The following is a 26570-nucleotide window of genomic DNA, read 5'->3' as shown; positions in this document are numbered from 1 at the left end:
TAGGAGAATCGCTTGAACTCGAGAGGCGGAGGTTGCAGTGAGCTGCAATTGCACCACTGCCTCCAGCCTGGGCGACAGAGCGAGAGTCCGTCTAAAAAAAAAAAAAAAACAGCAAAGAAATAGCCTCTTTTTACTTTTTAAATTGGCAAAACTGGGCTGGGCAGAGTGGCTCATGGCACTTTGTAAGCCTGAGGTGAGAAGATCACATGGGGCCAAGAGTTTGAGATCAGCTTGGGCAACATAGTGAGACCTTGTCTCTACAAAAAAAATTTTTTTTAATTAGCCAGGCGTGGTAGTGCATGCCTGTAGTCCCAGCTACTTGGGAGGCTGAGGTGGGAGGATAACTGGAGCCTGGGAGGTTGAGGCTGCAGTGAGCCGTGATTGTGCCACTGCACTACAGCCGGGGTGACAGAGTGAGACCCTGTCTCAAAAAATAATAAATAGGCAAAACTTTTTAAAAATTATAATACTGCCAGATGTGGTACCATGCACTGGTAATCTCAGTTACTTGGGAGGCTAAGACAGGAGGATCACTTTAGCCCAGGAGTTCAAGGCTACAGTTAGCTATGACTGTGCCTGTAAATAGCCACTGCACTCCAGCCTGGGCAACAGAGAGAGACCCTATCCCTACAATAAAAAATAGGCCAGGTAAGGTGGCTCATACCTACAATCCCAACATTTTGGGAGGCCCAGGTGGGAGGATTGCATAAGGCCAGGAATTGAAGACCAGCCTGGGCAACATAGCAAGATCCCATCTCTACCAAAAATAGATTAAAATAAATAAATAATTGTTTGATAATAATGCAAATAAATAAATATAATGCTGGTGCTGTCATGAACCCCCCAAAATGAGTACTCTTACTCTGAGTAGGAATATAAGTTTATACCCCCTTTCTAGATAGCAGCTTTATTCCTAGGGATTTGTTATTAGGAAATAATTAATTGCAGATATGTACAAAGATACAGCTGGGAGAATATTCATTTCAGCACTGTTTATAATTGCAGACAATCTAAATGTGAAATAACGGAATTTATTGGTTAAATTATTATAAATTCTTACGACAAGGTCTTATATATCCATCGAAAATTATGTTTTAGGAAAATATGTCACAACATAGAAAAATGTTCTTAATATATTAAGTTTTAAAAAGTAGGTTATAAAAAAAGATTCTATTTTAGTTTCAAGATATGTTTATTTTCAAGATATCATTGAAAATACATCATTTTCAAGCTATTTTATTTATATTATATGTTTATGGTTTTTTCTTTTTATATATAAAAATATAAATTTGGAAGAGAAGATTAAAATGATATTTACTGGCTGGGCACAGTGGCTCATGCCTATAATCCCAGCACTTTGGGAGGCCAAGGTGGGTGAATCATGAGGTAAAGAGATCGAGACCATCCTGACCAACATGGTGAAACCCCATCTCTACTAAAAATACAAAAATAAGCTGGGTGTGGTGGCGTGCACCTGTAGTCCCAGCTACTCGGGAGGCTGGGGCAGGAGAATCACTTGAACCTGGGAGGCGGAGGTTGCAGTGAGCCAAAATTGTGCCACTGCACTCCAGCCTGATGACACAACGAGACTCCATCTCCAAAAAAAAAAAAAAAGGCCAAACACAGTGGCTCATGCCTGTAATCCCAGCACTTTGGGAGACCGAGACAAGTGGATCATCTGAGGTCAGGAGTTCAAGACCAGCCTGACCAACATGAAGAAACCCCATCTACACTAAAAGTACAAAATTAGCTGGGCATGGTGGTGCATGCCTGTAATCCCAGCTACTTGGGATGCGGAGGCAGGAGAATCACTTGAACCCAGGAGGTAGAGGTTGCAGTGAGCCAAGATTGCGCCATTGCACTACAGCCGGGGCAACAAGAGCGAAACTCCATCTCAAAAAAAAAAAAGCCGGGCTCAGTGGCTCACGCCTGTAATCCCAGCACTTTGGGAGGCTGAGGTGGCTGGATCACAAGGTCAGGAGATCGAGACCATCCTGGCTAACACAGTGAAACCCCGTCTCTACTAAAAATACAAAAAATTAGCCTGGTGTGGTGGCAGGCGCCTGTAGTCCCAGCTATTCTGGAGGCTGAGGCAGGAGAATGGTGTGAACCCAGGAGGCGGAGCTTTTAGTGAGCCCACATGGCTCCACTGCACTCCAACCTGGGCAGTAGAGGGAGACTCTATCTCAAAAAAAAAAAAAAAAAAAAAAGATATTTACCAGTCTGGGTGCGGTGGCTCACGCCTGTAATCCCAGCACTTTGGGAGGCCAAGGCAGGCAGATTGCTTGAGGTCAGGAGTTCAAGACCAGCCTTGCCAACATGGTGAAACCATGTGTCTACTAAAAATACAAAAATTAGCTGGGTGTGGTGGCACACACCTGTAATCCCAGCTACTTGGGAACCTAAGGCAGGAGAATTGCCTGAACCTGGGAGGCGGAGGTTGCAGCGAGCTGAGATCACACCACTGTACTCTGGCCTGAGAGACAGAGTGCAGAGTGAGACTCGGTCTCAAAAAAAAAAAAAAAAAACAAGAAAGGTGTTGGGATTGGGATACTCAGATCTCTGGTCCAGTGTCATCAGCTGGGTCACTGCACCTGATCATCAGTACAGAACCAAAATATCAACATAGTTTTCTCCCACATGGCCACAATGTGGTATAGTCACCCAGAGCCACTGCACCTATATTCACACTTCTTGGTGGAAAAAAAAAAAGCATGTGCTTGTTCTGCTTTCAGAAGGAAACAAAATAAGAAAGAAAGGGAAGAAACAGGAAAGCTATTCAGGCAAGACTGAGCAAGACTGGTTTTGTGCTTTTGTGCCAAGAGATACTTTCTATGAGAATATATATATTCTATGTCTTTTTTTTTCTTTTTGAGACGGAGTCTTGCTCTGTCGCCCAGTATTATACGTCTATTTTTACAAATACTTGTTGTTTAGGTGAAAAGCCCAGAAGGAAAATTTCAGAAGACCAGTACTGGAGCTGTCAGAATGCAACCAAAATCGGCTGAGTTGAAGTTTGTCACCAAGAACGATGGATATGTACACATTCACCCTTCATCAGTGAACTATCAGGTCAGAACGGTGGTATACACTTAATGTTTACAGGTCGTCCTGGGGTAGGAAACAGTCCCTTAAATTCAGCCACACCATGTTCTATCACTTGCTGTGCCCAGCAGCACCACTGTCTTAGGGAAGATTGAATAAGAATAAACAGACTAGAAATTGGACTATTTCTGGAAAGACTATTTCCATTTGAAGAAAATTCTACTGAATACCAAAAAGTACTCAAGCCTGCTTTCAGATATAAAATTGTTTCTTTGCAATGGTAATTGAAGTCATGAGCTAATTACATCACTGAATCTATGCCTTAAAAGGAAATGAATGACCTATTCTTGCTGATCCCACTTCCTCAGCTCTCAGCCTGCCACTGTGAGGCTTCTGCCCCCACCACTTTACTAAACCCATCAGAAGTTACAAATAACTTCTTAGTTGTCAAAGCCAGTGTGATCCCTTGGTCCTCATCATGCCACCTCTCACATGGTATTTGACATTGCTAATCTCTCTTCCTCTTGAAATTCTCCTGGATGTTATTTTTGCTTCTGAAATATCACTTTCTTCTCTCTCTCTGGTCATCCTCTCTATCTCCTTTATTTGCTTCTCTTCCTTTGCTCTGAAACAGTGGTTCTATCCTTTGTCCTTATTCTCTCACCATCATGCACTCTTCCTGAACCACCAAACGCACAACAGCACTTACACCTCCCAACTGCCGCTTACACGCAGACACAGACCCCAGATCTGTCTCTCCAGACCTGCATTTTTTTTTCTGAGCTCTCCCGCTGGAAAGCATCAGCAAATTCTTTTCTTACGCCAACTCAGTTGGTCACCAGGTCCCATCAATGTCTCTTTTTTGACATCTCTAAGATTTGCCTTTTATCCCCACTATCCCCACTACCACTTCCTTAGCTCGAACCCCAAATATCATTTGCCTGAAATTCTATAATAATCTTACTTCTGGTGCTTTCTCTCTCCAACCTTCTACTACTCTACTGCTGCCAGAATTACCTTTACAAAACATCTATTTGACTATGTTAATTCCCTGCTTAAATCTTCATATCCAGAGTGTACCACACATTCTCACATGACTCTTCACATGGTCCTTCCTATACCTTGTCCCCAGGTTTGAAACATTCAGGCTGCTCTATCCTCTGGAACTACTGAGGACCATGTTCACAAAGCCTGGAAAGGATTTCCTTAAGCTTAGAGGACTTTGAGGATCAGGAGGTCATCTGCCCTTTCAGCCTGTTAGGAACCACAGGCCTGAGTTAGCTCCAGGCCCCCTCCTTTTTTTTTTTTTTAAATACTTTTTTTTGTTTGTTTTGCATGTTTCTCCAAGAAAGAACTACTCCTCTTCTGAGAATCCAAATCGTTCATGCATCCATGTAATATCTACTAGCGCCTACTCTGTGCCAGGCACTGTTGTAGGCTATTGAGGACAGTGGAAGAACCTAGATGCACACAGTCTCTGCCCTCAAGGAGCTTATGTTCTAGTGAGGGAGACAGGCAATACATAAGTAAACAGAATCTCAGGTAATGCTATAAAGCAAAAATAGAGCAGGATAGAGAGACAGAGAGTGACAGGAGAGGGGCCCTGCACGTGGGGTGGTCAGGGAAGAACTCCAGGAGGAGAAAACAACTGAGCAAATCCTAAATGAAAAGCGAGTCATGCAGATATAGAGAAAGGAGAAACATTCCAGCAGAGGACATAAGTGCAAACACCACAAGGTGGGAGTGTATTTGGTGTGTTCCAGGCAGTGCACGAAGAGGCCAGTGGAGAGGGATGATCATGGGTGAGAGTGGTAGGAGAGGCATGGGGACGAGGGGCAGGGTGGGGTAGGGCGGACCTGGTAGCCCTGGCAACGACTTAAGATTTTAATCTTTGGACACCATTGGAGGGTTTTGAGCCATAATTGAACTTAATGTTTTTATTTTTATTTTATTTATTTATTAAGACAGAGTGTCTCTCTGTCCCCCAGGCTAGAGTGCAGTGGCACAGTCTCAGCTCACTGCAACCTCCGCTTCCCAGGTTCAAGTGATTCTCCTGCCTCAGCCCCTTGAGTAGCTGGGATTACAGGCATGCGTCATCGCTCCCAGCTAATTTTTGCAGTTTTGTAGAAATGGGGTCTCACCATGTTAGCCAGGCCAGTTTCAAACTCCTGGCCTCAGGTGATCCACCTGCCTTAGTCTCCCAAATTGCTGGAATTACAGGCATGAGCCACCACGCCCTGCCAGACTTACGTTTTTAAAAGATCACCTTGATTGCTGGGTAGAAAAGACACTGTAAAATGCAAAAATAGAAGTGGGGAGAGCACTCGAGAAGCCATCACAGTGGTTTCTGTGAGATGACAATGGTTTGTACTAAGTTAGTAGCTGGGTGCAGTGGCTCATACCTGTAATCCCAGCACTTTGAAAGGCCGAGGCGGACGGATGACTTGAGGTCAGGAGTTTGAGACCAGCCTAGCCAACATGGTGAAACCCCATCTCTACTAAAAATACAAAAATTAGCCGGGCATGGTGGTGCAAGCCTGTAGTCCCAGCTACTTGGGAGGCTGAGGCAGGAGAATCACTTGAACCCAGGAGGCAGAGATTGCAGTGAGCCGAGATCACACCACTGCACTCCAACCTGGGCGACTGAGCAAGACTGCATCTCAAAAAAAAAAGGCTGGGTGCAGTGGCTCACATCTGTAATCCCAGGACTTTGGGAGGCGGAGGCAGGCAGATCACCTGAGGTCAGGAGTTCAAGACCAGCCTGGCCAGCATGATGAAATCCCTGTCTCTACTAAAAACACAAAAATTAGCCAGGCATGGTGGCAGGGGCCTATAATCCCAGCTACTTGAGAGGCTGAGGTAGGAGAATCTCTTGAACCCAGAGGGCGGAGGTTGCGGTGAGCTGAGATTGCACCAGTACACTCCAGCCTGGACAAAAAGAGCAAAACTCCATCTCAAAAAAAAAAAAAGAAAGAAAATTTGGTAGCTGTAGAAGTGGTGAGAATATATCAAGGCATTTTGTATTTTGAAAAGAGAGCTGACTGGACTTAGTGACGATGTAGATGGTGTGAGGGGGAAAAGAATAGTCAGTGATGACTCCTCAATTAGGGGCCTGAGCCCCTGGGTGAATGGGAGCGTCATTTCCCGAGATAGGGAACACTGCAAGGAAGAAGAATCAAGAATTCCATCTGGGCCAGGCACAGTGGCTCACACCTGTATTCCCAGCACTTTGGGAGGCCAAGGCAGAAGGATTGCTGGAGCCCAGGGTTTCAAGACCAGCATGGGCAACATGGTGAGACCCTATCTCTAGGAAAAAATATAAAAAACAAAAGCTTTTTTTTTTTTTTTTTTTAACACAAGAAGTGTGAGATACTTATTAAATGTCCAAGAAGAGATGGCAAGTCAATAGTTACACACGCAAATCTGGAGCTCAGGAAAGTCACGGGCTGTAGATAAATTTGGGGAGTCATTAATGGACAGGCAGTATTTAAATCCATGGGACTGGTGGGGGTGTTCCCTTTTTGTTGCCAGTGACTTCACTGTCATCATCTGAGGTTTTTTGTTACAGGTGAGACACTTTGACAGCCCCTACCTGTTGTACCACGAGAAGATAAAAACGAGTCGGGTATTCATCCGAGACTGCAGCATGGTGTCTGTGTACCCGCTGGTCTTGTTTGGAGGAGGCCAAGTGAATGTGCAGCTTCAAAGAGGAGAGTTCGTTGTCTCCCTGGATGATGGTTGGATCCGTTTTGTAGCTGCTTCCCATCAGGTAAACAGAGAACTGGTCTGTTCTATGAGGCTCAGGTCATGAGGGACTTTGATAATATGAAGTTATGAAGTCAAGGGCATTCCTCTAGGAACCAAGGTAACAGACCTAATTAAAAATGAATGATGGCGGCCGAGCCCAGTGGCTCACACCTATAATTCCGGCACTTTGGGAGGCTGAGGCGAGCAGATCATTTGGGGCCAGGAGTTTGAGACCAGCCTGGCCAACATGGTCAAACCCCGTCTCTACTAAAAATACAAAAATTAGCTGGGCATGTTGGTGGGTGCCTGTAATCCCAGCTACTCAGGAGGCTGAGACATGAGAATCGCTTGAACTTAAGGGGCAGAGGCTGCAGTGAGCCAAGATCATGCCATTGTACTCCAGCCTGGGCAACAGAGCGAGACTCTGTCTCATAAAATAAAATAAAATAAAATAAATGAATGATGGTCTACACTGGGACACTAAGAAAGAGTGAGGCTGAAGTGAGGCCAGGAGTGGAGCCCTGATAAGAGTTCCAGCAAGCATACTGGGAAGGGAAGTCTCGTTATGGGCTGGGGTTGGTATAAAAGGCTAGGACAGAAACTGTAAAGTGAGGGTGCTGGACCTTCCTTATTGTTATATAAATAATAGATGTTCACCAAAGAAAAGTCAGAAAATACAGATAAGCAAAAATAAATAAATAAAAACCACCCTGATTCCACCACTGCTATTTTGAGAAAAAGATAATGGGTCTGAATTCTTAATTTATTGTCAGGTCTCAATTATTCACTATATGGAGTCTCTGTGAAAAACATTTCATGGAGAGCACATATTTAAGAAACAAAACTTCAGCCAGGTGCGGTGGCTCACGCCTGTAATCCCAGCATTTTGAGAGGCCGAGGTGAGCAGATCACCTGAGGTCAGGAGTTCGAGACCAGCCTGGCCAACATGGTGAAACCCCATCTCTACTAAAAATACAAAAAAAATAACCAGATGTGGTAGCGGGCACCTGCAATCCCAGCTACTCAGGATGCTGAGGCAGGAGAATCTCTTGAGCCCAGGAGGCAGAGGTTGTAGTGAGCCAAGATCACGCCATTACACTCCAGCCTGAGCGACAAGAGGGAAACTCCATCTCAAAAAAATGAATACATAAAAATACACACACACAAAAATTAGCTGGGCGTGGTGGTGGGCGCCTGTAATCCCAGCTACTCAGGAGGCTGAGACAGGAGAATCACTTGAACCTAGGAGGCAGAGGTTGCAGTGAGCTAAGATCGCACCACTGCACTTCAGCCTGGGTGACAGAACGAGACTCCGTATGAAATAAATAAATACATAGATAGATAAAACTTCACGTAGACACCTGTAATCCCAGCTGCCAGAGGCTGAGGTGAGAGGATTGCTCAAGCCCAAGAGGTCAAGGCTTCAGTGAGCCATGATTGCACCACTGCACTTCAGCCTGGGTGACAGAGTGAGACTGTGTCTCAAAAAAATAAATAAATAAAATTTCATTTTAACGTCTGCATCTGTTAGAATTCTTTTTTTTTTTTTTTTTTTTTTTGAGACGGAGTCTAGCTCTGTCGCCCAGGCTGGAGTGCAGTGGCCAGATCTCAGCTCACTGCAAGCTCCGCCTCCCGGGTTTACACCATTCTCCTGGCTCAGCCTCCCGAGTAGCTGGGACTACAGGCGCCTGCCACCTCGCCCGGCTAGTTTTTTGTATTTTTTAGTAGAGACGGGGTTTCACCGTGTTAACCAGGATGGTCTCGATCTCCTGACCTTGTGATCCGCCCATCTCGGCCTCCCAAAGTGCTGGGATTACAGGCTTGAGCCACCGCGCCCGGCCTAGAATTCTTATGTTACAAGAAGCGGATATGCCAACTCAAACATTAAAAGAAATTGATTGGCATATTTAACTTTTAACATAGTCTAGAGCAGCAGTGTCCAACAGAAATACAATGTGACCCACATATGTAATTTTAATTGTTCTAGTAGCCACATTTTTAAAAGTAAAAAGAAATAGATGAAATTAATCTTAGTATATTTTATTTAACCTAATACATCCAAAATGTTTTAATTTTAACATGTAATCAATATAAAAATTATTGAGATTGTTTACATTACCTTTTCATATTAAGTCTTCAAAATTGGGTATATATTTTATATTCACAGCACATCTCAGTTTGGGCTGGCCACATTTCATGTAGACATTAGATAAGCCACTTGTGACTAGTGGCTACCTTACTGGACAGTCCAGGTCAAGGCCAGGCAAGGTTGGTTTGATTTAGCAGTTCAGTGGTGACAAAAATGTGGTTAACCTAGTGGTATTGAAGGGCTTGCAATAGCTCCTGGCATCACATGTATGCAACATACCGTCCAGAAGAGCCAGAAACTTTCTTACCTACAAGCTCAATCAAAGCTCCCCTCCTAAACCAATTCCTGTGACCAAAGGGATGTCCTGAACTTGAAGACGTGGAGTACCTGAGCCATTCACCCTGGCAAGGCTCACAGTGTGAACCTGAGTTAGAACAGGGTCCAAACTGCATGGTTCCCATACAGTGGGGAAGGGGCAAAACAGATGTTGGGAAGACGTCTACAGTGCCACAGCATCAGCATAAACAAAATGCCATAAAAGCATGCAGTGTATCCCAAAGCTACAGAGATTTTTGATTCATCTAATATCTTCCACTTTTTTTTTTTTTTTGAGATGGAGTCTTGCTCTGTCGCCTACGCTAGAGTACAGTGGCGCCATCTCGGTTCACTGCAACCTCCGCCTCCCGGGTTCAAGCAATTCTCCTGCCTCAGCATCCTGAGTAACTGGAACTATAGGCACACGCCACCATGCCCATGCCTGGCTTTTTTTTTTTTTTTTTTTTTGAGACGGAGTTTTGCTCTTGTTGCCCAGGCGGGAGTGCAATGGTGCAATCTCGGCTCACCACAACCTCCATCTCCCATGTTCAAGCGATTCTCCTGCCTCAGCCTCCCGAGTAGCTGGGATTACAGGCATGCACCACCACCCTGGCTAATTTTGTATTTTTAGTAGAGACAGGGTTTCTCCATGTTGGTCAGGCTGGTCTTGAACTCCTGACCTCAGGTGATCTGCCCGCCTCGGCCTCCCAAAGTGCTGAGATTATAGGCGTGAGCCACCGCGCCCAGCTAATTTTTGTATTTTTATTAGAGATGGAGTTTCACCATATTGGACAGGCTGGTCTCAAACTCTTGACCTCGTGGTCTGCCCTCCTTGGCCTCCCAAAGTGCTGGGATTACAGGCGTGAGCCACTGAGCCCAGCCCACTTTTTTTTTTTTTCTTTTTTTTTTTGAGATGGAGTTTTGCTCTTGCTACCCAGGCTGAAGTGCAATGGCGCGATCTCGGCTCACCACAACCTCCGCTTCCCGGGTTCAAGCAATTCTCCTGCCTCAGCCTCCTGAGTAGCTGGGATTACAGGCATGTGCCCCCATGCCCAGCTAATTTTGTGTTTTTAGTAGAGATGGGGTTTCTCCATGTTGATCAAGCTGGTCTCGAATTCCGACCTCAGGTGATCCACCCACCTCAGTCTCCCAAAGTACTGGGATTACAGGAGTGAGCCACCACGCCCAACCTATCTACCACTTTTTTTTTTTTTTTTGAAACAAGGTATTCTGTGGAGTGATCAGTAAATTTTCTTTTCCTTTTTTTTATTTTTATTTTTTTGAGACGGAGTTTTGCTCTTGTTGCCCAGGCTAGAGTGCAATGGCATGATCTTGGCTCACCGCAACCTCCGCCTCCCGGGTTCAAGCGATTCTCCTGCCTCTGCCTCCCGTGTAGCTGGAATTACAGGCATGCTCCACCATGCCCAGCTAATTTTGTATTTTTAGTAGAGACGGGGTTTCTCACATTGGTCAGGCTGGTCTTGAACTCCTGACCTCATGATCCACCCACCTCGGCCTCCCGAAGTGCTGGGATTACAGGTGTGAGCCACTGCGCCTGGCCCAAATCTTTTCTTTAGATGAGATGTGATAGAGGCACTTTTTTATAATGGACCTCATTTAGTCTACTACAAAATGAAAATGTGTTTACGTTTTTTGTTCCTAATGGAGTTAAAATTATATCAGAAATATAAATAATGGTAATCATAACTGGAGTATTTCCCTCCAATAACCTATCCTGCCTGTTCCTCCAAGCACTGCTCAAATTGTAGTTTTCATTTTAGGTGGCTGAATTGGTAAAGGAGCTTCGTTGCGAACTTGATCAGCTTCTCCAGGATAAAATTAAAAACCCAAGCATTGATCTGTGTACGTGTCCTCGAGGATCCCGGATCATCAGCACAATTGTGAAACTTGTCACCACACAATAAAGAGCAGTCTTAGAGAGTGCTTGCTACTCACCTGCTTCTAGCTCACCTGGGAAATAACAGCAGAACCTCTACCTCCAACTAAAGACCTGTTGGGGCTGGCCCTGGTGGAGGAGCCCAGGGCAGGCAGCCCAAGGCAGCTGAGGCAGTGCATATACCCTTAGGGCCATTTCTAACAAAGCCTTGCCACTCCCAGCACAATTTGGAGTGTCAAGGGTGAGAGCCTAAAACCCAGCTTGCCTGTCTTTGTCTCTGTGACTGTTCCGGAGTGAATTAAGTTCACCTGATAACACAAAAGTGAATGTATAATATAATTCTGTTTTAATCTGTGTATTCTTTTTCTCCTACTTTTTACTGGGGTGAGACAGGGGCATGAGGAGAAATTACGCCTTTTTTTTTTTTCTTTCCCTGTCGTCAAGGCTCAACTGAGAGAATTCAGAACAGAGAAGGGAAAAAAAACAAAATTATGTGAACAAGAAAAAATAAAATTTCATTTTAGGCTATTGGCTACTGAGTAACCTTGACTTGTGAGGGATTTTTATTTTTACTCATTAAAGGGCAACTTAAAAAAATTTGAATGAGTTCTCTTTTGGTATTAAAATGCAAGCTGGCCTTATTGATAACACTCCTATTCTTAAAAGCAGAACAATCTGGATGTCTTCATAGTTCTACATTTAGGAATCTTTACTCTCTCTGTGAACTCAGCCAGACGCAATGGTCACGTTTCTCATCACCGAAGGAGAATTTTAATAGCATTCCTGGGGCAGAGTTGGCATGGATGAGGTCAAAAAGGTTGCCATCGGATTTACAGTCATCACAATGCTTTCTATGAAATTGCTTCTTTTCAACCACCACTTAGGCTAATGGGGCACTAGCATTTTGGAAAACATCAGGGGATTTACATTCTCCCTGGACATCTATCAGTGTGGCCAGGAAGGATCCCAAATTGCTGAGTAGAAAAAATATTTGTATGTTTGTTTAGACCTCAGGACTGGACGCAGTGGTTCATGCCTGTAATCCCAGCAATTTAGGAGGCCGAGGCAGGCCAATCACATGAGGTCAGGAGTTCAAGACCAGCTTGGGCAACTTGGTGAAACCCCATCTCTATTAAAAATACAAAAATTAGCCAGGCATGGTGACAGGCGCCTATAGTCCCAGCTACTTGGGAGGCTGAGGTGGGAGAATCACTTGAACCTGGGAGGTGGGGGTTGGAGTGAGCCGAGATTGTACCATTGTACTCCAGCCTAGGTGACAGAGTGAGACACTGTTTCAAAAAAAAAAAAATGGACCTCAGGACAGGGTCACTACAGGTTCCATACTATGGATAGAATTCAAACTAAATCAAAACCATCTCAGTGAAATCAGTGAAAGGTGTTCACTTTTCAAGGTATTATTTTAGTTAAGTTTTCAGGAAGTCTCCTTGGCTGTCCAAAATGATTATTATTAAGTATGTGTGTATATATATATATGTATTTTTTTTTTTTGAGACAGAGTCTTGCTGTCGCCCAGGCTGGAGGAGTGCAGTGGCCGGATCTCAGCTCACTGAAAGCTCCGCCTCCTGGGTTTATGCCATTCTCCTGTGCAGCCTACCGAGTAGTAGGGACTACAGGCGCCCACCACCGCACCCAGCTAGTTTTTTGTATTTTTTAGTAGAGACAGGGTTTCACCATGTTAGCCAGGATGGTCTCGATCTCCTGACCTCGTGATCCACCCGTCTCGGCCTCCCAAAGTGCCGGGATTACAGGCTTGAGCCACCGCGCCCGGCCTATTATCAAGTATATTTAAGCTTCGGTGCATTGAAGAGCTTAGACTCTAAGCAGTATTTTTAAAAGACATCGATTCATGTCATTGCTTTAAATAAAAAACATACATATGCAAGCACCCACAGAATCCAAATTCTGACTTGCTGTTGAAACAAGGCTCCTATTACAGAACTGATTAGGCTGAGACCTTTAGAAGAAATGAAGAAAACTGCATTAAGCCTCTACAAAAGTTTTCCTTTCCTTTCTTTTTTTTTTTTTTTTTTTTTTTGACGGAGTTTCACTCTTATCGCCTAGGCTGGAGTGCAATGGTGGGTTCTTGGCTCACTGCAACCTCTGCCTCCCGGGTTCAAGCGATTCTCCTGCCTCAGCCTCCTGAGTAGCCAGGACTACAGGCATGCACCACCACACCCAGCTAATTTTTATTTTTTTAGTGGAGATGGGGTTTCACCATGTTGGCCAGGCTGGTCTCGAAGTACTGACCTCAGGTGATCCACCCACCTCGGTCTCCCAAAGTGCTGGGATTACAGGCGTGAGCCACCTTGCTCAGCCTAAAAAAGTTTTTAAAAATCAGTTTTCACAGCCGGGAGCAGTGGCTCACACCTGTAATCCCAACACTTTGGGAGACCGAGGCGAGTGGATCACCAGAGGTTGGGTTGGGAGTTCGAGACCAGCCTGACCAACGTGGAGAAACCCCATGTATACTAAAAGTACAAAATTAGCCGGGTATGGTGGCGCATGCCTGTAATCCCAGCTACTCAGGAGGCTGAGGCAAGAGAATTGCTTGAACCCGGGAGGCGGAGGTTGTGGTGAGCCAAGATTGCACCATTACAGCCTGGGCAACAAGAGCGAAACTCCATCTCAAAAAACAAAAATGAAAAAAACCATCAGTTTTCACTCTTGGTGCTACAGTGGTGCTCATGCCGCCCTAGTTAGAGCCATCTGCCCAAGTGGACCTGCAGCGTTTAACACAAGTTTGCCCCAGAGCACTCAACTGGGAGATAATTAATAGCAAAACTTTCCACCCAGTGAAACTGATTTTCTCAGGAAAGCCAGCTCTTGGATGGTCACTTCCAACCACATGTAGATGCACGAATACTGTCATGGTATAGATGTGCCAGAATGTGAAAAAGGTTGGGAAGCTTTGACATAACGCATTAAGTAAGAATATCCTCGCCCCAAAGACCAAACTTCTTAAGCTCATCATTACAATAATGACATAAGAAATTAAATAAAATTACTTCTTTATGATGAAAGATCAGAATGCAGGCCAGGCACGGTGGCTCACGCCTGTAATCCCAGCATGTTGGGAGGCCGAGGTGGGTAGACCACTTGAGGTCAGGAGTTTGAGACCAGCCTAACCAACATGGTAAAACCCCGTCTCTACTAAAACTACAAAATTAGTCGGGCATGGTAGCGCATGCTGTGATCCCAGCTATTTGGAAGGCTGAGGCAGGAGAATTGCTTGAACCCAGGAAGTGGAGGTTGCAATGAGCCAAGATCGCACCATTGCACTCCATCCTGGGCAATAAGAGTGAAACTCCATCTTAAAAAAAAGAAAGAAAGATCAGAATGCAGTATAGTGTTTCAAGGATTTTTTTTTTTTTTTTCCTGAGACGGAGTCTCGCTGTGTTACCCATGCTGGAGTGCAGTGGCACAATCTCGGCTCACTGCAACCCCCGCCCCCAGGTTCAAGTGATTCTTCTGTCTCAGCCTCCTGAGTAGCTGGGATTACAGGCACCTGCCACCGCGCCTGGTTAATTTTTTTGTATTTTTAGTAGAGAAAGGGTTTCACCATCTTGGCCAGGCTGGTCTTGAACTCCTGACCTTGTGATCCACCTGCCTCGGCCTCCCAAAGTGCTGAGATTACAGGTGTGAGCCACTGCACCCGGCCGTGTTTCAAGGATTTCTAACCCTCAACAAGATGGTCAGCATTTAATGTAATTTATGGAGAGCCTGGTAAATAGTTTTTTAAATATTTGTTTTACTGTCTGGGCATGATGGCTCATGCCTGTAATCCCAACACTTTGGGAGGCCAAGGTAGGTGGATTGCCTGAGGTCAGGAGTTCAAGACCAGTCTGGCCAACATGGTGAGACCCCGTCTCTACTAAAGATACAAAAATTTGCCAGGCGTGGTGGCGTGCACCTGTAGTCCCAGCTACTTGGGAGGCTGAGGCAGGAGAATCACTTGAATCTGGGATGTGGGGGTTGTAATGAGCTGAGATGGCGCCATTGCACTCCAGCCTGGGCAACAGGGCGAGACTCCGTCTCAAAAAAAATCAAAATCAAATATTTGTTTTACTTCTATTGGAATCTAGCAAGGTAACAACATTAATAAAATACTTGCTGTGAAACGAATCTGCTCTTCTATTTTGTACTATGACTAATTGGGAAGATCTTAGAAAATGAGATGAGCTAAGCATTCTGATCGAAGGGGTCATAGACTGACAAAGCATGAGCTTTGTCTTCTTCCTCCTCGAATTCCATATCAGATTATTAACAACTCAAACTCCCTGGCAAGTAATGAACTTTGATCTTTATTCTCCTATTTAATATTATCTGAGCAGCTTAATTTAGATAAAACTCTAAGCCTAGCATGTGGATCTGTAGGCATATGGTAATATATGGGCAATGGTTTGAACATGTTCCTAAGAGGTTAACATAAAATAAGATCTTGTGGGCCGGGCACAGTGCCTCACGCCTGTAATCCCAGCACTTTGGGAGGTCGAGGAGGGTGGATCACCTGAGGTCAGGAGTTCAAGACCAGCCTGGCCAACATTGTGAAAGCCCGTCTCTACTAAAAATGCAAAAATTAGCTGGGCGTGGTGGCGCGTGCTTGTAGTCCCAGCTACTCCAGAGGCTGAGGTGGGAGAATCACTTGAACCCAGGAGGTGGAGGTTGCAGTGAGCCAAGATTGTGCCACTGCACTCCAGCCTAGGTGACACAGCAAGACTTCATCTCAGGGAAAAAAAAAAAAAAGATCTTGTTAAAGCACTTTGTAAAATTAAAATACAGCAAATGTAAGGCATTAAGACTGAGGATGTGGTTTTTCAGGTACAGCCCAGGCTGGCTCTTTGGGGACTCCAGCCTGTGTTGTGTTTTCTCAATTGCAAGGCCCACAGCGGGTGAACTCGGGGTGTCACACTATTGAGGTTGTCTCGTGGATGTCACTCAGTTGCCACATAAATAATGGATTCCTGGAGGCAACAGAATATGCTCACACTGCATTATGCTTCAACAAGCCTAGGCAGAGGCTGGCTTTTTCCTCCTAAGTCACACGGGAATTAAGCATAATTCCTCCAGCTTATTTTCCCCCACATACAGGGGTAAAATTTGCTTAAAATACTCAACTAGTTAATAAATACAAGGCTAGTTGTTGTTTTCAGAAGTTAGATCTTGGTCACGAATCTGTGTCAGTCAATACTTGCGTGATCACAGTACAGAGGTGCCCTAAATGGAAACAACATAGAAACAACTCATTCAGTTTGTCGTCAGAGCAATAGTTTCAGACTGTTCCAGAGTGATAGGCTTCTTCCGCGTCTTTTGGTCCCATAAATGTAAAGCGATGGAATGACTGGGTGAACAGCTAACCGCAATGAATCGTTAACATGGAGAGACTTTCTGCTGTTTCTAAGTTCTCACCTCTAAAATTATTTATCACAGAGATTGGTCTTAGATGGAATTTGTAGCCAATCACTTATACTTAAGGGGCTTTCAAGTCTTACAAATTTTAATCATTTGTTTTATCAAAGAGCAGAAAAAGGGAGTTCTTTTGGAGAATCACACATGCCCTGTCATTCATGAACCCTCAGGAATTAGAGGAATCAATGTTTCATAAAAAATACAAGACAGCCAGGCACAGTGGCTCACGCCTATAATCCCAGCACTTGGGGAGGCTGAGGCGGGAGGATTGCTTGAGCCCAAAAGTTTGAGACCAGCCTGGACAACATAGGAAGCCCCTGTCTCTACAAAAAATACCAAAAAAAAAAAAAAAAAATTAGCCAGGCATGGTGGTGTGTGCCTATGATCCCAGCACTTTGGGAGGCTGAGGCGGGAGGATTGCTTGAGCCCAAAAGCTCAAGGGCAGCCTGGACAACATAGGAAGCCCCTGTCTCTACAAAAAATACAAAAAAAAAAAAAAAATTACCTAGGCATGGTGCTGTGTGCCTGTAGTCCCAGCTACTTGGGGAGGCTGAGGCAGGAGGATCACCTGGAGCCTAGGAGGTTGAGGCTGCAGTGAGCTGGGATTGTGCCACAGCACTCTAGCCTGGGTGACAGAGCAAGATCCCATCTCAAAAAACCAACCAAACAAAAAAGATACAGGGCAGCAACCCAGACATGAACAACCTGTTCCCCCAGATAGTTCAGCCTCTTTGCCCCATCTAAGCTAGCCCCGGAGCTGCTCCTGAGTCAGTTCATGCCTGGCTAATTGACTAAATAAACCAGGACACAGGGCCCCAACTGAGAGAGCTATGATAAGAGATAGCTTAGAATCTAGTCACCTAGATTTTTTCACCTCTTTGAATTTTTTAGGAGAGAAATGGCAACAAAAACCATTTTGAGGCACTTGTTTGGAAAGCCAACTTCTAAGGGGTGGTCTTAGAAATTCAGCCCAATCTCATAACTACCAGCAATGAAAATCAGCGTTTAGAATGATCCCTGATATGCTACAAACACAATATTGAGAAATCAGGTATAATAATATATAATTGGGCTGGGCACGGTGGCTCATGCTTGTAATCCCAACATTTTGGAAGGCTGAGGTAGGCGGATCACGCGGTCAGTAGTTTGAGACCAGCCTAGCCAATATGGTGAAACCCCGTCTCTACCAAAAATATTTTAGGCCGGGCACGGTGGCTCAAGCCTGTAATCCCAGCACTTTGGGAGGCCGAGACAGGCGGATCACAAGGTCAGGAGATCGAGACCATCCTGGCTAACATGGTGAAACCCCATCTCTACTAAAAAATACAAAAAACTAGCTGGGCGTGGTGGCGGGCACCTGTAGTCCCAGCTGCTCGGGAGGCTGAGGCAGGAGAATGGCGTAAACCCGGGAGGCGGAGCTTGCAGTGAGCTGAGATCCGGCCACTGCACTCCAGCCTGGGTAACAGAGTGAGACTCTGTCTCAAAAAAAAAATATATATATATATATATATATATTTTAAAAATTAGCCAGGCGTGGTGGTGCACACCTGTTGTCCCAGTTACTCGGGAGGCTGAGGCAGGAGAATCACTTGAACCCAGGAGGCAGGGGTTGCAGTGAGCTGAGATTGCACCACTGCAGTCCAGCCTGGACAACAGAGCAAGATTCTGTCTCAAATAATAATAATGATATATTATTATTTAATAAACATTCTCAGAAAGAGCACATCAGTGAGGTGTTTTAAATTATTCCTTCATACAGAAAATGCAGTTACTGCTACCTCCCCATCCTAGGTTTTACTGAAAATGGCCTGAAGGAATTATTTTTCTTCTATGTTGAATGAATTTATACTATAGAGATTATCCATGTCTGATTTTCTTCTATAGTAATAAAAGACATGAACCTCCTGGTGGACAAAAAGAAAACAATAATAAAAGACAGGATAGCAGCCAAGAAGTTTCCTTTATGTCCTGAGATTCCACTTTGAGCAAGCATTGCTTCATTCCATCCTTTGGTTTCTCTTTTTTTTTTTTTTTTTTTTTTTTGAGACAGGGTCTCACTCCGATGCCACTGGAGTGCAGTGGTGTGATCACCGCTCACTGCAGCCTCAACCTCCCTGGGCCCAGGGGATCCTCCTGCCTCAGCCTCCGGAATAGCTGGAACCCAGCTAATTTTTTGTACTTTCTATAGAGTTGGGGTTTCACCATGTTGCCGAGGCTGGTCCATCCTTGAGTTTGAAATGTATTTTAACAACAATGCCTGTTAGCCTTTCAAATAAGACTTTATTTGTCCATAGAGATTAACAAATACGGGGGCCTATCCTATACAAAAAGTATAAAGAAGTTTCCTCACCCAGGAGACAATGTAGGCGTTCTTTTATTTTTCTGTTTTTTGAGACAGGGTCTTGCTCTGTAGGCCAGGCTGGAGTGCAGTAGTGCGATCTCTGCCTCTCAGGCTCAAGTGATCCTCCCACTTCAGCCTCCCAAGTAGGTAGGATTACAGGCATGTGCCACCATGCCGGGCTAATTTTTTTTTTTTTTACTTTTAGTAGAGACGGGGTTTTGCTATTGCCTAGACTGGTCTCCAACTCCTGGGCTCAAGCAATCCACCCACCTCTGCCTCCCAAAGTACTGGGATTACAGGCTTGAGCCTCTGTACCCGGCTCAATGTAGTTTTTATTTGTTTTAAACAAATGGTTCTCAAATGGGGGCAGTTTTGAGGGGGCAGGAAACATTTGGCAATGTCCAAAGACATTGTTGGTTTTCACACTTGTGGGGTGGGAGGTGCTACTGGCATCAAGTGCTTAGAGGCCAGGGATGCTGCTAAATATCCCACAAGGCACAGGATACCCAAAGAAAAAATTACTCAGTCCAAAATGTCAATATAACCAAGGTGAAGAAAACCCTGCTTTAAACAAAATGAGATAAGTAATCACTAACAAAGTCTAATAGCTATTAGGTGTAAATTATGTCCACAGACATCTCTGAAAATGAAAATATATTTTGGACTACAGAAAGTGAAAATCTCAGCTGGGTTCAGTGGCTCACACCTGTAATTACCCAGCAGTTTAGGAGGCTGAGGCAGGTGCATCACCTGAGGTCAGGAGCTCGAGACCAGCCTGGCCAACATGGTGAAACTCCGTCTCCACTAAAAATACAAAAAAAAATTAGCCAGGTGTGGTGGCACACACCTGTAATCCCAGCTACTCAGGAGGCTGGGGCAGGAGAATCGCTTGAACCCCCAGGAGGCAGAGGTTGCAGTGAGCAGAGATCATGCCACTGTACTTCAGCCTGGGCAATAAAGCAAGATTCTGTCTCAAAAAAACTAAAATAAAAATACAGTGAAAATCTCTGCCAAATCGGCCGGGCGCGGTGGCTCAAGCCTGTAATCCCAGCACTTTGGGAGGCTGAGACGGGCGGATCACGAGGTCAGGAGATCGAGACCATCCTGGCTAACAAGGTGAAACCCCGTCTCTACTAAAAAATACAAAAAACTAGCCGGGCGAAGTGGTGGGCGCCTGTGGTCCCAGCTACTCGGGAGGCTGAGGCAGGAGAATGGCGTGAACCCGGGAGGCGGAGCTTGCAGTGAGCTGAGATCCGGCCACCGCACTCCAGCCTGGGCGACAGAGCCAGACTCAGTCTCAAAAAAAAAAAAAAAAAAAAGAAAATCTCTGCCAAATCAACTCTAATAAACATGTACTGTGTGAATAAGAGCTTGTGTGTACATTGTGTTGTTATGAAGAATTCTGAGTACTTAAGTATTTGAAGAAATTGTATGTATAAATGAGAAAAGCCTGGCGCAGATGAATAGGGATACATTTACTTTAAAAACATGTTCTATCATTAAATTTTGTTTTGGCTTTTTACAAAAAAAATCACTTTTGTTTTGTTTTTGTTTTTGAGATGGAGTCTCGCCCTTGTCACCCAGGTTGGAGTGCAATGGAGTGACCTCAGCTCACTGCAACCTCTGCCTCTCGGATTTAAACAATTCTTCTGCCTCAGCCTCCCGAGTAGCTGGGACTACAGGCACCTGCCAGCATGCCTGACTAATTTTTATATTTTTAGTAGAGAGAGGGTTTTACCATGTTGGCCAGGCTGGTCTCAAACTCCTGACCTCAGGTGATCTGCCTACCTCGGCCTCCCAAAGTGCTGGGATTACAGGCGTGAGCCACTGCGCCTGGCCAGAATCACTTATGTTGAAAATGTGAAGACATGACTTGTATGTGAATGCTACTACTGCTAAACCTCTGCACTACAAAATTTAAGTTGTCACACTTAGGCCCACATTAAAATGTTTAAAACACACGCATGCACACACACACACACTGTTACCTTATCTTTGAACAAAGTCCAACCTAGTCGACTTTGGCCAATATGCCTTTTCTTTTTCTTTTTGAGACGGAGTCTCACTCTGTTGCCCAGGCTGGAGTGCAGTGGCACTATCTCGGCTCACTGCAACCTCCGCCTCCCAGATTAAAGTGATTACCCTGCCTCGGCCTCCTGAGTAGCTGGGACTACAGGTGCCCACCACCACACCCGGCTAATTTTTTTTGTATTTTTAGGAGAGGCGGGGTTTCACCATGTTGGCCAGGATGGTCTCGATCTCCTGATCTCGTGATCCGCCTGCCTGGCCTCCCAAAGTGCTGAGATTACAGGCGTGAGCCACCGCGCCTGGCCTGTTTTGTTTTAAAGTATATGACTCTAGAGGGCTATGACTGTAGAATGGGTTTTTTGTTCGTTAGTTTTCTTTGAGAAAGAGTCTCACTGTGTTGCCCAGGCTGGAGTGCAATGGCATAATCTTAGCTCACTGCAACCTCTGCCTCCTGGGTTCAATCAATTTTCCTGCCTCAGCCTCCTGAGTAGCTGGGATTACAGGCGCTCACCACCACACTAATCACCACCTGGCTAATTTTTGTATTTTTAGTAGAGACGGGGTTTCACCATGTTGATCAGGATGGTCTCAAATTCCTGACCTCAGGTGATCCACCCGTCTCGGCCTCCCAAAGTGCTGGGATTACAGGCATGAGCCACCACGCCCGGCTGACTGTACGATGTTTAAAGTGAAGCCTGATTAGAAAATTTAGTTTCTAGGCCCAGTAACCCTTCTCCTATAGTGTGAACTGGAAAAATCCATTTGTTTTAGGACTTGATTATTAGTAAGATTACCAGACAGAAGAACAGCAAAGACATGCGATGCTCCTTAGAAGACAGATGTCTTTACAAATCAGGAGCCATGCTATAGGATGGGCACCAAGGGACTATCCCATGTGGTAAAGAAACTAATCCGCTGATTATAGACCAAGAGCAAAACAATTAGTAATTAGGAACATTTCCTTTAATGCTGCCCTTCTGTCTCTGAAATTCACCTGTGCACCTTCCCATTCAAACTCCAGCTGTAGCTATTACTTCTAGCTCATAAATATTTATACCATCCTTTTTTTACAGTAAGCATGACTAAGACTGAATTAACGGAAGCATGCAATCTGATTCGTTAACAAGAAAGCCACCAGGCATGGTGGTTCACGCCTATAATCCCAGCACTTTTGGAGGCCGAGGCAGGCTGATCACCTGAGGTGAGACCAGCCTGACCAACATGGAGAAACCCCATGTATACTAAAAATACAAAATTAGCCGGGCGTGGTGGTGCATGCCTGTAATCCCAGCTATTCAGGAGGCTGAGGCAGAAGAATCGCTTGAACCCAGGAGGCGGAGGTTGCGGTGAGCTGAGATCACGCCATTGCACTCCAGCCTGGGCAACAAGAGTGAAACTCCATCTAAAAAACAAAACAAAAAAAAGCCAATTGTACAGTTTATAACTAACGTTTGCTACTTGGCTAGTTTGAGACCCATATTGGGGTTGCAAAAATGCCCTCCACGTTTATGCTTATAATTTCTTTCCCTCCCTCCTTCCCTCTCTCTCTTTCTTTCTACAGAGTCTTGCTCTGTCGCCCAGACTGGAGTGCTGCGGCACAATCTTGGCTCATTGCAACCTCTGCCCCCCGGGTTCAAGTGATTCTCATGCCTCAGCCTCCTGAGTAGCTGGGATTACACGCGTGCGCCACCATGCCCGGCTAATTTTGTATTTTTTAGTAGAGATGGGGTTTCACCATGTTGGCCCGAACTGCTAACCTCAAGTGACCCACCCGCCTTGGCCTCCCAAAGTGCTGGGATTACAGGTGTGAGTCACTGCACCTGGCCTTAAAATTACAATTTAACATATTTTAAAGAAGTGTTATGTGTCAGTCACCGTATTAGGAACTCAGAATACAAAGATAAATAGGGATACATGAGAACAGAGAAATAAAGTTTATTTGAATTTTTTTTTTTTTTTGAGACGGAGTTTCATTCTGTCGTCCAAGCTAGAGTGCAGTGGCGTAATCCTGGCTCACTGCAACCTCCGCCTCCCAGGTTCAAGTTATCTGAATAATTCAATCTGGACCATAATTTAGCCTCCAGAAGGGTCTGAAGAGAAGGGTCTATTGAAATTAAAAGGGAGCTAAGGGATTCAACCAAGTCTCTTAATTGTGGTTTTTAAGACTTTCTCAGGTGGGGCTCTGTGGCTCACACCTGTAATCCCAGCACTTTGAGAGGCTGAGCTCAGAAGTTCCAGACCAGCCTGGGAAACATAGTAAGACCCTTCCTCTACATAAAAAAAAATAAACAAAAAACTTTTTAAATTAACTGGGTGTGGTGGGTGTGGTGGGTGTGCCTGTGGTCCCAGCTACTAGAGAGACTATGGTGGGAGGACTGCTTGAGCCCAGGTGTTCCGTACTAGCCCTGGCAACATAGGGAGACCCTGTCTCTAAAGAAAGAAAAATGTAAAAATTAGCCAGGCTTGGTGGCGCCCGTAGTCCCAGCTACTCTGGAGGCGGAGGTCGGAGCCCGGGAGGTAGAGGTTGCAGTGAGCTGGGATCGCGCCACTCCACTCCAGCCTAGGTGATGGAGTGAGACCCTGTCTCCAAAAAAAAAAAAAAACAAAAACAAGAAGCACTGTTAAGAACATACAAATAAATGAGAGAGACTGGGAGACGATATTTGCAAATCACTTATCTTCTTTTTGGAGAGGCATGATGATCTTGGCTCACTGCAACCTCCGCCTCCTGGGTTCAGGCAATTCTCCTGCCTCAGCCTCTCGAGTAGCTGGGACTACAGGCACACACCACCATGCCCAGCTAATTTTTGTATTTTTAGTAGAGACGTGGTTTCACCATGTTGGCCAGGATGATCTCGATCTCTTGACCTCGTGATCTGCCCACCTCGGCCTCCCAAAGTGCTGGGATTACAGGCACGAGCCGCTGCGCCTGGCCAATAAATACCCAATTTTAAAAATGAGTGCCTTCCTGGAAGAAGTTGCAAAAAAAAATTTTAAAGGGCAAAATATCTCAATAAACGTTTCACCAAAGAAGAAAAACAAATAGTTTAACATGCGCATGAAAAGATGCTCAATATCCTTAGTCACTAGGGAAATGCAAAACAAAACCACAAGGAGATACTGCTTCACAACCTAACTAGAATGGCTGTCACCAAAAACACAGGCTGGGTGCGGTTAGTGCCTCAAGCCTATAATCCCAGCACTTTGGGAGGTTGAGGAGGGAGGGTCATTTGAGCCCAGGTTGGGCAGCACAACCAGACCTCCTCTTTACTACAAAAAAAAAAAAAAAAAAAAAATTAGCCCCATGTGGTGGACTGCACCTGGAGGCGGGATTGCTTGAACCTAGGTGGTCAAGGCGGCAGTGACCTATGATTTTGCCATTAAACTCCAACGCCTGTGACAGAGCCAGACCCTGTATCAAAAATTAATTAATTAAAAATAAAAAAGTCAGTAAAGTCTAAGTAATCACAATTTTATTTAAAAATATATGGGCTGGGTGCAGTGGCTCGCACCTGTAATCCCAGTACTTTGGGAGGTCGAGGCAGTCGGATCACCAGAAATGAAGAGTTTAAGACCAGTCTGACCTACATGGAGAAACCCCATCTGTACTAAAAAAATACAAAACTTAGCCGGGCGTGGTGGCGCATGCCTGTAATCCCAACTACTCGGGAGGCTGAGGCAGGAGAATCGCTTGAACCCGGGAGGTGGAGGTTGTGGTAAGCCGAGATCGCGCCATTGCACTCCAGCCTGGGCAACAAGAGCAAAACTCCATCTCAAAAAAATAAAGACTACAAAAACAAAGAAAAAAGTATATACATTGATTACAATTACCTAAAAGTCTTTAAAGGATTATAAAGTAATGTGCTAAAGCGAAAAACATGTATGGGTACTGGAATAATTTTATTTTTGCTTGAAAAAACACTTAATGGGTGCCGGGTGTGGTGGCTCACGCCTGTAACCCCAGAACTTTGGGAGGCCGAGGTGGGTGGATCCAGAGTTTTAGACCACCCTAGCCAACTTGGTGAAACCCCGTCTCTACTAAAAACACAAAAAATTAGCTGGGCATGGTGGTCCAGGCCTGTACTCCCAGGTACTCAGGAGGCTGAGGCAGGAGGATCACTTGAACCTAGAAGGCAGAGATCGCAGTGAGCCAAGATCATGCCACTGCACTCCAGCCTGGGTGACAGAGCAAGACATTGACTCTTAAAAAAAAAAAAAAAAAAGTGAAATTTTTATCAATTCTCAGCAAATTAAAACAATTGATTGAATGTTTTAAATGCCACTTAAAAAAAAAGTGCATGGAAAAATCAACTTCAGTATCTTTAGAAGAAAAAAGTGGATTTAGGAAATCAGATGAAAAGGGGATGGTGAGAAATCAGTGCAAAGATTGGAAACTTTGCTTCCAAGGAGACAAAAAATACACTGTGGAAGTTGAAACAGCCTTTTATTTTAAAAAGTATTCTTGATAATGTGTTCAAAGACTGCCCTGGCTACCACCCAGAACTGGCAGTAAATGGAGCCAGCTTTGGGGAGGAATCTCCCTCTAGGGAATCTGGAATCACAGGTGCTGACAGCCCAAAGGAGGAACTAGAAACAGGTGAGTGAAACTCCTGGGGAGACTCTTAGCTGAGGAACTAGCTAGGGAAACTCCCTAAGCATGAAGGTTTCTATGGCAGATCAGGATCACTTACCCTTTCAAGCACTCAGGTTTTGTTTGCAGGCAAATTGTTTACACAATCAGGGGACTCAGTTGCCAGGAAACAGTCAATGTCCCCAGCTCATTAGTTTGATGGCAAATAAATCTACCAATATCAAGGCACCAGGCCTGGTCCCTGAGCCAAGATCAAGTCCAATTGATGCTGTGGATTATTTCCTACATGGTTTTTTGTTTCTTTTTTTTGAGACAGAGTCTCGTTCTGTTGCCCAGGCTGGAGTGCGTACAATCTCGGCTCACTACAACCTCTGCCTCCCAGATTCAAGCGAGTGCCTCAGCCTCATGAGTAGCTGGGATTATAGACGCATACGACCACACCCAGCTAATTTTTTTAGTAGATACAGGGTTTCACCATATTGCCCAGACTGGTCGCGAATCCTAGCCTCAAGTGATCGGCCCGCCTTGGCCTCCCAAAGTGCTGGGATTACAGGCGTGAGCCACTATGCCTGGCTGGCTTCTTCCTTTTCAAAGGCCTCCCTCATCTTCTCAGAATCATTTCCATGCTGACTTCAGTTTGTTCATATTCCCCTTCTATTTGCTTTCTGAAGACATCCCAGGGTTTGAACAGGAGAGTCTTAGTGACTAGGAGAAAGGCTATGTGTGCTAAATTTTGCTTTCAGGATCATGGAACTTTGAAGTTGCCAGGGAGGAACTTTCTGTTCCCCTAAAGTTTCTGAACTGCTTCTGCAAGTGTGGTCTGGGAATGGTAACATCATTATCTGGGAGTTTGCTGGAAATGCAAATTCCTGGGTCCCAACTAGAACTACTGAATCAGAATCTATTGGGAGGAGGGTCCAGCAATCTGTTTTGAAAAGCCCTACAGCTGATTCTGATGCTTACCAAAGTGCAGGAAGCACTGCGCTATACCAACTTGTTATTAGACAACTATGCAGGAAAATAGCTGTGTTATCAGACTGTATTCAAAGGCCCTGAAGCCTAAATATTTGCTGATTCTGATATTTGCTAA

At 44.9% G+C, this 26570-nt stretch overlaps 1 protein-coding gene across 6 annotated transcripts in view; it reads left to right on the top strand.

Moving 5' to 3' along the window:
* Window positions 1-11690, top strand: part of DHX57 (DExH-box helicase 57) — a 77180-nt gene extending 65490 nt beyond the window's left edge. For all 6 annotated transcript variants that reach the window (XM_021924766.2, XM_003908534.3, XM_009184029.4 and 3 more), the window contains 3 exons: window positions 2938-3072; window positions 6614-6814; window positions 10978-11690. In XM_021924766.2, coding sequence (XP_021780458.2) covers window positions 2938-3072; window positions 6614-6814; window positions 10978-11121 — 480 coding nt within the window. In that variant the 3' untranslated portion in view covers window positions 11122-11690. The remainder of the gene's footprint in view (window positions 1-2937; window positions 3073-6613; window positions 6815-10977) is intronic.
* The last annotated feature ends 14880 nt before the right edge of the window (window positions 11691-26570 follow it).

This window comes from Papio anubis, chromosome 14, assembly GCF_008728515.1.
Source record: "Papio anubis isolate 15944 chromosome 14, Panubis1.0, whole genome shotgun sequence".
Taxonomy (NCBI): Eukaryota; Metazoa; Chordata; class Mammalia; order Primates; family Cercopithecidae; genus Papio; species Papio anubis.
Note: the sequence above shows the minus strand (reverse complement) of the source record. Positions and strands in the feature narration are given on the sequence as shown.